General features: G+C 47.4%; 1 protein-coding gene across 1 annotated transcript in view; it reads left to right on the forward strand.

Annotated features, from left to right (window-relative positions):
* Positions 1-1331: 1331 nt before the first annotated feature.
* The window catches only part of FAT2 (FAT atypical cadherin 2), a gene marked incomplete at its 5' end in the record, with an annotated part of 45933 nt that continues 34864 nt past the window's right edge, over positions 1332-12400 (forward strand). Inside the window, 3 exons of the mRNA XM_082006122.1 lie at positions 1332-4596; positions 5033-5347; positions 12283-12344. Of these exons, the coding sequence (XP_081862248.1) occupies positions 1332-4596; positions 5033-5347; positions 12283-12344 (3642 nt within the window). The remainder of the gene's footprint in view (positions 4597-5032; positions 5348-12282; positions 12345-12400) is intronic.

Genomic DNA, 12400 nt, shown 5'->3' on the forward strand with positions numbered 1-12400 from the left:
TGTTACTTAGCCCCTGACAATTTGTTCCTAACATTCACCTTGACTTACAAATTGAACTAGTTCTGGCTTTTAAAGAGATGAGTCTTGAAAAAGTGTCTGGAAAAACAAGTCTTCCCTGTTTAAATTAGGAATGTGCCAAATGACTGGCAGGTACTTGATATATAATTTAAATTTAAAAGAGGAAGAAACAGTTCTAGATAAAGATCTCCTGGGTTATCAAGGGGAAATATATGCACCTATATTTAGCTTATCCCTGGTTTCAACCCCTAAATGCACACACAGCAGCACGCACTTAGGTTTTGAAGAGAGCAGGCCTTGATCCTTTAAAAAACTCCGCAAAGCTCACTTATAAAGTTACATCCTTATTAATCGCATATGTGTTCCCCAGTTCCTTCTTTGATACACCTTGTTCACAGAGATAAATCACGGAGCCGCAGATGTTCAGGAGTCGTTAGAGAAGGAAGCTGATGGCGGGTGGTCATGGATGGCAGATCCTCTGCAAGAATCCTGACCCTGGGGCTTTGCCATGAGAAGGGAGGAACCAGAGAGATTACTCAACGGCTGAGGGTGATATGGTCAAAGCGTCTTGCTAGAAATCTGCTCTTTCAAGCAACACAGAGGCAGCCGGGGTCAGACCTGCGAGTTAGAAGAACTGAGATACAACTTGACTAGGACCTGAGCTAAAGCTCTCGAAAAGGCCACATTGTGGAGCTGGCCATTCAGAAGGAATTTGCACAATGTAGCAGGGCATCTCTGCTGGGGAAGGAGAACAGATTGCTGTAGGAGGAGAGGAAGGGGAAGACAAGCCGTGGGGAGAGACATCAACTCATGGTTTGTACATTGACCCTTGAGAAAATATTTTGCAAGAACTTGTGTGGAGAGAGAAGTTAAGATAGAGAAAGGAGGATGGAAGAACAAGTGAGAAGTGAGGTTTGGATTGGGGGTGGCATGTTTAAGTATGCTGTTTGACTAGGGACAAGGCAGAACTGAAGAGAGGTAGAAATCATTCGCAGAATAGGAAGTCAGCTTGATCATGACATTTCACAGAGCATTTCACATGGCTTTTCACATTTTGCCCTCTACAAGGGCAAAAACTGAAGGAGAGAAGGTGAATAGGCCTGGGCCAGCCTGGGGATGTGGGAGGACAGACCTCTGACTGGGACAGAAAGTGAGAAGAGCTGAGCTAACAGTCACATCAGCAAAGGCTGGGGTAGCGAGAGCAGGAAGATGAGGCTGAGCCCATGGGTACTTTTCCTCTAACACACTGGCCTTAAAAATAACCAATGATGTTCTTCCTTTAACCCCTGCAGGACCCAAGGAGACACCACACCATGGAAGTCACTATCAAGAGGCACTTCCTGAGTTTTGCTGTTTTCCTGATGTACTGTGTGGTCCGCAAAGTGAGCTGTGAAAAAGGCAACACTTCCCCTCTGCACTTCACCCACTTCTTCTACAATGCCACCATCTATGAGAACTCGGCCCCCAAGACCTATGTGGAGAGCTACATTAAAATGGGTATTTACAAGACAGACCCCGAGTGGGACATCAGATACAGAATAGCCTCTGGAGACAACACTGGTCTCTTTAAAACAGAGGAGCACGTGATTGGGGATTTCTGCTTCTTGAGAATAAGAACCAGGAGCAGCAACACCGCACTTTTAAACCGGGAGGTCAAAGACAGCTATATGTTAATAATCAAGGCCACAGAGAGCACCTTTGCCTACGAAGCCTGGGCCAAAGTCTTGATCCACATTCTGGACAGAAATGACTTGAAACCTCTCTTTTCACCCCCCTCCTACAAAGTGTCCATCAGAGAAGACACTCCTCTGAAAACAGTGGTCAGCACGCTCAGTGCCACAGACGCTGACGCTGGCCAGAATGCCGAGTTCTACTACGCCCTCAACACCAAGTCCGACCTATTCACCATCCATCCCACCACAGGAGCAGTTATGACCACAGGCAGGCTGAATAGCACCCATCGAGGCAGGCACCACCTGCAGGTTTTGGCTGTGGACAGAATGAGAAAGATCACAGAGGGGAATGGCTTTGGGAACCTGGCTAGCCTCATCATCCAAGTGGAGCCATCTGCCAGGAAACCCCCCTCTATCTCCTCAGTGAAGGTGACACCACCTGACTCAGCTGAAGACTTTCTCTATGCAACTGTGTCTGTAGAAAGTGGTGACTCAGATGCAGGGATAGATTCAGTTGACTTTGTGGATGGAGATCCAGGAAGGTATTTCAAAGCTATCAAATCCTACTTTGGGAGCACTGAGTTCATGATTGTGTCAACCAAAGAGGTCAACTGGCTGCTTTACCCATTTGGTTTCAACCTCAGTCTGCAAGCCAAGGACAAGAGCAAGCCACCATTGTTCTCTCCTATTAGAGTTATTCATATACCTCCCTCCAAGTATGTCTCTGCCAGATTTGAGAAAGAAGTGTACCGGGTCCAGCTCAGTGAACTTTCCCCAGCTGGAAGCCAAGTTGTTATGGTGAAGATCACACCAGTCTTCCCAAATCTCAAATATATTTTGAGACCTACTCCTGACAGCACAAGCTTTAAAATCAATCCTCACACCGGACTGATAACTACAGTCAGAGCAATGGACTTCCGTGAGCAGTCTCATTTTGAACTTGAAATTACAACCGTTAACAGTCACACATCCACAACTGTTGTCATTGACATCACTGACTGCAACAATCATGCTCCAAGTTTTAGTGAGTCTTCATACCGTGGGGCCTTTGATGAAAATGTTCCTCCTGGTACCAGTGTCTTAACAGTAAGTGCTACAGATGAAGATGAAGGAGACAATGGCTTTGTCACCTACACCATAGCCAACCAGAAATCGGTTCCCTTTGTCATTGACCCCTATTCTGGCATCATTTCCACCTCCAAGTCAATGGACTATGAGTTGATGCAGAGATGGTATCATTTGCGAGTGTGGGCATCAGATTGGGGCTCACCCTTCCGCCATGAAACAGAGGTGTACGTCTCCCTCATGCTGAGCAATGTCAATGACAATGCTCCCGTGTTTGAGAAGGCAAGCTGCAATGGCACCATCCCACGGGACTTTCCTGTTGGGAACCCTGTGGCCACAGTCTCTGCAATTGACAGTGATGAGCTGCAGCATATCAAATACGAAATCAAGTCTGGCAATGAGTTACGGCATTTTGAACTGAATCCCATCTCTGGAGTAATATCCCTTAGAATATCTCTGCGAGATCTTCCTTCTGAACAGCCACTTTTTTACTCTTTGAAAATAACTGCAACAGATGGAGAAAACTATGCTTTGCCAACATCTGTAAATATCACTGTGGTCAGCCAAGGTCTCCCTGTCAAAATGCAGTGCGAGGAAACAGGAGTCTTGAAACAACTGACAGAAACTATCATACACTCCATTGAGTCTCAGTCTCAAGGCCACGGGCAGGATGATGAAACATCTCTGAACTTGCACCTTATAAACCATAACGCTCCAAAGTTTGATGATGGTTTTCCACGATCTATTGATATCATAGAAACCGTTCCGATCAACTCAACTATTGCTGACCTTTCAGCTATTGATCCTGATACTGGTTTTAATGGAAAATTGGTCTATGTGATCTCAGATGGAAATGATGACAGTTGCTTTACCATTGACCTGGAACTGGGTCTCCTTCAAGTCCTTTCTCCTCTAGATCATGAACAAACCAGCTTCTACATTCTTAACATTACTGTGTATGACCTTGGCACACCACAAAAATCATCTTGGAAACTCTTGGCTGTGAATGTGTTGGATACCAATGATAACACTCCTAAATTCCCACAAGGTGCCTACTGGGTGGCAATACCAGAACATGTAACAACAGGGACAACAATAGCTCAGCTGAAAGCAGAAGATGCTGATACAGATGACAATGGGAGAGTAAAATATTCTCTCCTAACCCCCACTGATAGGTTTGCCATTAACAGTGTCACTGGAGAAGTGACAGTTACAGGTGCCCTGGATAGAGAATTGTGGCCTTGCTATGTGCTGAAAATAGAAGCTAGGGACCAGCCCAAAACAGGCTACCAACTGTTCTCTGTTACAGATCTCATTGTGACTCTGGAGGATGTAAATGACAACACCCCACAATGCCTCCCATCCCTCAACAGTGTGAAGGTCCCAGAGGACCTGCCTGTGGGAACCATTCTCATGTTTCTGGAGGCTTTTGACCCAGACACTGGCTCTGGGGGTGAGGTGAGGTACAGCCTCATTAATGATGAAGAGATGATGTTTCATGTGGATAAGCTGACCGGGGCACTCCGGTTGGAGAAGGAGCTGGACTATGAGAAGAAGGACTCTTACAATCTAACCGTGCAGGTCAGTGACGGTGGGAAGCCCTTCTCTCGCTCTTCCCTCTGCCATCTAGAAGTGAACATCCTTGATGTCAACGAGAACTTGCACCCACCACGCTTTGCCTCCTTTGTCTTCAAAGGCTGGGTGCAAGAAAACAGCCCTGAGGGCACATCAGTGATGATGGTCACAGCAAAGGATATCGATAAGGGGAAAGATGGAGAGGTTCAATATTTCCTCCGAGAGGGTACTGGCCAGTCCGTCTTCCGCATTGAAAAGGACACAGGTAATGACAGCTTAGTTTAAGGGTGTACCTTGAAGGTTTAAGCTACATGCTGTGATTGACCTTGACCTAACAGGACATTTCTACATTCTATTTACAAAGTTCTATCCATTCTTTGCCTGTGCAGGGATGTACAATGTGCGTCCCTGTATCTGTCAAGGAGCAAGCAGGGTTTGCCTCCTTAAAACAGTGTAAAATCAATGTCTGTCCTCCGCCCAGATACTCAGGTCTTCCCTTTCACTTGTGTACCAAACTACCCTCAGCACAAGCAAGCCCTCACCTTCCACACAATCTCACAGCCATGCAAAGTTGGTGCCAGAGGTTTATATCTGCAGCAAAGACCAGGAAGCAGACTAGGGACACAGACTGGTCTGGCATTAAGGACAAAGTGGTCTGAGCTCCTTAAATCCCTCACAAGTACTTTCTGTAATTCTTCTAGGCATCATCCGGACCATAGGACCACTCAACCGAGAAGGAACGTCTCACTACTGGCTGACAGTGCTAGCTCTTGACCTGGGAACAATTCCTCTTTCTTCTGTGACTGAAATTTATATTGAAGTCACCGACACCAATGACAACCCACCTCAGATGTCCAGACCTGTCTTCTATGCCTCTGTGATGGAGAATTCCCCACCAAACACATCCGTCCTTCAGCTTGATGCCTTTGATCCAGACTCTAGCTCAGAGGGGAAGCTGACTTTTCACATCCTAACTGGAAATCCTCAAGGACTCTTCACCATTAACCTCATTACAGGTAAGACTGACCCAACACAAAATCTTTTTTTGAGGCTTCTAACTGCCCAGAGGATGTTACATATTCAATATGAACAGCCCACACAGCTGCCTTTGTCACACCTTCCTTCTGCAGCTAAAGTCCCAGTCTCCAAAAACACTGTGTGGGGAGGCTAAGTATTAAAACCCTCAACCTGAGGGCTGCTCTTTGCATCCAGATGGCTCTTAGAACGACACAAATGTGCTACTTTCAAAGCCCTAAACAGAACCAAGCAGTCGCTTTTAATCTTCCCCCTTATAAACAACTGCCCTATTGCACAGCCTGAGCCAGGAAACACCCTTCTGGAAATGACTATCTGCTCCTGAGACAGACCAAGGCAGGATTAATAAAAATGAATCCCACTGCATTTAAAGGCTCCACCCGTTCTCCGGTGCTATTAATGTAGTAAGTGTAGTAAGCCTCTTCTGCCATCTTCCTAGACTGTATCTTTCATCTGAGGATTAATTACCAGATCTTTCAGAGCCATCAAAAACCCGCTGATGTTTTGTGTAAACAGCTTCCTCAAACTATCTCAGCAGCACTGACACTGGGCCAGTCTGGCAAGGAAAGCTGTGCCGAGCCCTTCACGCCATCAGCTCCTGGGAGAGGAGGGGAGGGAGGGCACAGCGCCTGAATATGGGAGAGGATTAATTGCATGACTTTGATCTCCTGCGGATGATAAAAGCAGTTCACCCACTGCAGCGGGATGGAAGCCTGCTCTCATCTGAGAGAGGAGCGGGATGTACTGAAAAAGGCTGGTGCAGCTCTCCATCATGGGTTACCTGTGGTGTAATGGCGCTCTGGCAGTTCTCTACAGCTGGCTGGGAGGGGGGTGTTCAGAAAAAACTGCTACGCTGAAACACCGAAATCCTCCTGGTTGCAAGAGATTCACAAGGTGTCTCTACAGGGCACCGTACAGACGCACCTGGATACGTCAGCTAACTGTGACCCCAGCTGTAGCTACCTCCACCCGCAGCAGCCCTTTAGCCAGGCCAGGGCACTGCTCTGCATCCAGCTTTCCCACATAGACCAACCAACCACGCACAACGCGGCCCCCCAGGCAGCTTGCACAAAAGCTGCGTTCCGCGCAGAGGTGCCTTCAGAGGCCCTGTTTGAGAAGACCACTGCCCTTCCGCCGGGATGTGGACCAGAAACGGCTATCAGGACGCCGGGCCAGCTCCCCTCACCCGCTGAGCTCCAGCTCGCAGCCCCGCGCAGCCCGCGCTATGCTGCAGGCAAAATGGCCACCCCAGCGTGAGCGCAGCCCTGCAAAGCCCTGCTCCAAAGCTGTCGCGTCTTATGGTAAAATAAGGAAAACTGGCAAAATCTAAGCGTTTGCGAGATACCTCACCTCTAAGCCAACCTTTTAATCCCCATCTTAGATAAAAAAAGCTCTCTCGGGTATGAGTCATCTCCTACCTATCTCTCTCTACAGTCAGGTAATTTGCATGTGAAAAGTGATAAGTTTGTCAGTCCTGTAAGAAACCCAGGAGCTGATCTTATCTCTTGGGCAGTTGCTTGGAGGTCTCTTCTTTAAACCCTGAGCTTGGAGGTTGTTTAAGGTCTAAGCCTGATGAGGATTCAGTTATGCGTTGTTTTACTTGCATGTCACCCAAAAGAACAAATAATTTCCTGCAAACATTGGCATAAACTGAGCAGTTTATATCCTCATGCCTACAGTATCTAAAGAGAAGTCATCGGCTACTACTGCCAGAAAGAATATCACAGCTTGTCTAAATTTCAGGGCTGTAGGCAGCTCATTGGAAACCCATTTACATTCTGCAGACAAGGGCATGCTAGTTGCTCCGTTAAGTAGAATAAAAATATAAACTTTGGTCTCAGCCTGCCTGGTAGTGCAACGTTCAACGATGAACTGCTGGTCTTTCAGTTCCTGGTCATTCACATCAGTGCAGGGTTGTATTCAAAAAAAGGGTTATCCCAGTGCAGTGCAAATCAAATGACACTGCAAAAGTATCTGAGCACTACAATGCTACTAGACCACTGGTGTTTATTCTGGATTTTTAGTTAGGACATGTCCTTTGTTTTTCAAGTGCAATAAGTGTATGTCTTTTTTCACTAGCTAGAGGAAATGATCACAAAAAGATCCAGAAATATTGCAGTTATTGAAATGCCAGAGATCTATATGATCCAGATTGCCAATACTTCTGTAGTCAATCCCAAATCCTATGACAGCAAAAGAGTAGGCAGAGCTGCTTATCGGGGATGAAGCTGAGCGTCTGCCACATTATTCCATGACGAGCGCTGAAGTTTCAAGAGGAAGCCACGGAGGCTGCTGCTCCCTCGTCACACGGTTGGAGCAAGGGATGATCTGCATGTGCCGGGAGTTCCGGGTCAGAAGGGAGGCTCCCAAAGGCAGAGAAGACTGTGGTCGAGACCTCTTCAATCCCACGCTGTCACCAAAGGATAAATAAGTCACATCGGCACTGAAATAAGCCACAGCACGAGCGGGCCAGAGGTCGGCCTGGGTCTCTCCTCGGCCGGGTGCTCCTGGTGGGAGCCCCTTGCGCTAATAGGAATTCAAGTCCCGATTTACTGTTACAATGGGCACGTCTACACCCAGAATAACGCTGCAGAATAGCCCTGGATAATTATTCAGGGTGCAGTGCCGCATGATTGCAAGTAACCTATTCCTGGCCCTGGAGCCAGCATGTTCTGCGTGTGATCCAGTATCTGGACATGGGGGTGGGTTGGCCGGTGGAGACACACCCAGCAAGGCCCCTTGGCTTTTCCTCCTGAGGCCTTGCAAGGAGCCAGGGACAGCCATGACAACTTCCCTCAGCAGGGCTTGTCTCCACCAGCATCCCTCAACTACCACAGAAGGGCTCTAAGCTCTCCCAGCCCTCAGTTCCCTGAAGAGGGTGGAGGAAAAAAAAGAGGGAAAATAAATGAAAGGCTAATGAGAAGAGGGAATAAAACTGCGCAGCGAGATGAAAGCTTTCTGCCGTCGGCGATGGAATCTCTCCAGCCCAGCCTGGCAGCTGGTGCAGAGCAGTGTTTGTGGGAGACAGAGAGATAGACACATGGAGAGACGGGCAGATAGTAGGGTCTGGGGTATTCTTTCGCCGGAAAGGTTTTCAACTTGTTTTGTGCAGAGTTTGCAGTCCCTGGTGTGGAGGGGGTTCCCGTCCAGACAGAACTGGGAGGAATTGGGAGGCTGTGGCAGGAAGAGTCAGGACGAAGCCATTCATCCCGCTGAGAGGCTGCTTGGAGAATTATTTTACCTCGGATTATTCATCTCCAGCTCTTATCTAGTGCTTGTTCTTCTGGTGCTTCTGCTGCTCTGACAGCGTCCATGGGCTTCCCCAGGATGCCTGTGGTTCCCAGCATTTCTTTGCATGGAAGGACAAGCAGACACAGCCTGCTCTTTAAATCTGAGGGATGGTTGCGCTGCTGCTCCCCGAGCCAACATACCACAGGCTGCAGCTGAGCCCGGAGTAGTGCAAAGCAGGGTCGGAACAAGAGGGGAGGTGGTAGAAGGAGAAGAGAAACGAGAAGGTGAAAGGGAAGCAACAGTGAGACAAGAGAAATAGGATTTCAGAAGAACAACCTCTTCCCTTCTCAGGCTCTTGTGAAAGCCCCAGTGCCTGCAAACCTGATTCTGGCTATTTTAACTATCTTAGATTTTTTTCCCTGCAGTGAGGGCAGGAGGCCAGCAACCTCCACCCCAGCCCTGCTCTCTTGCCAGCAGAAGTTATTATTATTTCTTGTTCCCTGACAACAATGCACTGTTAATTCTGCTGCTCCTGTTCCAACACGACCAGCTTTCCTCTCTCCCCTTTCCAGGCAGCAAGCGGGAGAATTACAGAAAACCCTTTCCCATTGCTGTGTGTCGATAGGCTGCAAGGGCAGAGATTGTGCCTGTCTGTATGCAAGCAACAGAAGTTTACAGATAATTCCTGGACCTCCAGGTGAATGCAGAGCTTGGCTAATTGGCCAAGCACAATTAGGACCTTTGACAGTTTTGTTCAGTCTCCGTAGGACTCGGCAGAAACCTTCAGGGCCACATACAAGAACACGAATAAAGGACACCCACTCGATCTCAAGTCCCGTGGGGTGGACTAGCTGGTGTTTTCCAGAGGGGTAGGGACTGCACCAATAACTCGCGTGTGCACATTACACAAAACACTCTCATTAAAAACTAAACGTGCACCTCCCGGGTCCTTGCAGGGGGCACAGGAAGAACTGAGGAATTGTTTCCCCAGGCCACAAAAGCTGACAGCAGTTCCCCTTTAATAACAGTTTCCACTTCCATTTTAGCCCTCTGGCTTCACAGGGTGTATAACCAAGTAGCAACAAATAAAAATATGCATTAATTCCAGCTGGCTTCTCTCGAGCACCACGTCCGATCCCCGTCTCCCTGTCTCTGGGTGCTCAGCTGCCATGTGAACACTGCTGGCAGTTCATGTATCTTGGCAGCTGCGCAGCACCACGGCTCCGTACGGGAATTAGAGTGATTAACTGCTAACCACAAGAGCTTTCTGATCTCAAGGCAGAGTGGCAACTGGCTCTGGGGAGGGGAGCTGGGTGCTGCAACTGAGCACAGGATAAGGGACAGAAGGATTTTGCCCAGGGTCAGGAGAAGCCAACCCTTTGACTTGTGGCTCAACAGGTATGAAGCTAAACCCTAAAGTACCATCTGTTAAGACTTCCAGCTGGGATACGGTACAGGTCTGTGATAGAGAATAGAGTCAGCTCTTATGCCCCAGAAGATCTGAGCACCTTCAGTGGTACAGATGTTCAAGATAGTCTTTAAGTTCCAGTTCACCTGCCTTCACTACTGTCCTCCTTCTCCAGCTCTAGAAAGCTCAGCTACGATCCTGTTCTCTTTCATTTTTATCATTAGGTCATGAAAGAATTTCAGGGTGTGGCCAGGCAAATCCAAATAATCACTTCAGAGTGGTTTAAGTTACCTTCCATCAGCTGGCATGCAGTAACGAAGTGCAAACAAGGTATTAGTCTGTTGCAACTGAATTTTGCAATCCGATAGACTAGAAGTATCCCCAGTGTGCGCACAGGTAGCGGGTGGCTCTGTTGTCAGTATCTAACTATGTGTCCTATGGGCTTGTTAGGCCAAAATTATGAATCATCCCCTGATGTAGCTGGAATTTTAGGCTTTGCTTCCCTGTCCTATCCAGCCTATTGGCAATGCGGACAGGAGCATCAGAGATCTCAGTGAACAGCTGCTGCAATTCCTTGTTTAGGCACCCATTAAGCGAGCATTTCCGTGCATTTCAAGAGGTTTGCTGCTATTGGAGCCCTATAGCCTCCCACAAGCCTTGGAGGGATTCAAAAGCTCCTCAGCCAGTGTGCTCTCAGGCCACTGCTGAGTCCTCTTCACCTGCTGAGATGTCAAAAGAAAGATTAGGGAGAAAAAAAAATACCCATGACATACATGCAAACAGAGTCTTTCAAATCATCTTGTCATAACACATTAAGGAGTGTTGATTTATGGTTGTAAAGGCATCAAATAAATGTTTAGTGCAGTGATTGGTGCCAAATACGAATAATCCCAAAGAACAAGTGGAAACAGTTAACAATAGTCTTGTTCCAAGCAGCTGCTCCTTGCTCCCTCCTTCAGCTGCCTGGTGTTTCCTGCAGCCATTTGAAATTTTCTCCTGCTTATCATGCTCAGACAGCAATACACCAAAGTATGATACAACTGAAAACAATACTGTTAATTAAAACTTTTTTGGCTTTGGACCAGAAGTGAGAGTTGAGATGGGTTCACGCAACTCTGATTTACAAGTCTTTCAGGATGCACAAGCGCACGTGCTCACACCACTGCAAATGCACACTGCCACTGCAAAGCATTTCCCAGAGCAGCATGAGCCTGTATCACCGCTTGTGGTGGTCAGGAAAACTCACCCTCCCTTTCGTTTGTGGGAGGAAGCAGGATTTCCCTTTGCAAGGAATAAACATCATGATAACAGCGACCGCTGGCAGCAGGAGATGTGGGGAATGGACAAAAACACTCACAGGTGACTGTCAGAAAATCATGCATTATATATCCAATTTCCATCAGCTGTAAAGCAGTTGTGAAAATGGTCTAGAGCTGCTTTTCCCCAAAGGTGAAGAGTCAAGGCACGTGATAAGGACTATTATCAAACCAGATGTGGAAACACAAGCCTCAACTCCATCCTTTCCACACTTGCATCTACTCAGCTTAGTCATTGACAGGCCAAAAAGAGGCAATTACAATGATTTTGTCTAAACTCTAGTTTATTATAGCCACAATTCCTCCCTCCTGCATCCAACCTATTCCCTGCAGTTAAAATAATGTGTATTTTTCAGAAATCCCTCAAATCTTGCAATTGTTGGAGGATTCATCCTGTCTCTCAGCAAGGCTTGAATGATAATACCAACATTATTACCGACTGCATACCTTATTTTTAGCCTGAATGCATTTGTTCTAGCAGTAGAATAGAGGGTATTTCCCAAGACAGAAGACAAACTTTTGTCAAAACACTGTAAATTGCAAAGAGCAAGGTTCAGCACAGGGAAAATAGGAGTCGAGACTTGTTAAGAGGCCAAACTTGTGCCAGCGCATGCAGAAAGTTTCTTACTTAGAGGCATAAGAAAAGTTTTGTTTTCACAGTCCTGCAGCCTTTCTCACCAAATGCCTTGACAACTCTCAGCTGATGTAGGCATCTAGTAGGTGTCCCCCCTCCTCCATGGTCTCTGTAATCAGAGGAGAGAGAGCAGCACCTCCACGCAGGGATTCACACCGGCCGTGGACAACTTGCCCTCTGGGGGTATCTCTCTTTCTCCTCTGATCAAAAAAGGGAACCTGAAGCAGGACAGGCGGGCAGGCTGATGTGGGGCACGCGGGGATTTGATCACCCCCGGCTTTCCTCGGACGTTGAGTCTTGGAGCTCAAAGGGTTTCTCTCTTGGCAGGTCTGATTTCCACGACTTCACGGCAGCTGGATCGAGAATACAAGGCTGAACATATCCTAGAGGTGGGTAATGATGATTGTAATTAGCTTTATTTACCTACAAGTGTATTAAGTCCTCA

This window comes from Phaethon aethereus, assembly GCF_964289735.1.
Source record: "Phaethon aethereus genome assembly, chromosome: 14".
Classification (NCBI taxonomy): domain Eukaryota; kingdom Metazoa; phylum Chordata; class Aves; order Phaethontiformes; family Phaethontidae; genus Phaethon; species Phaethon aethereus.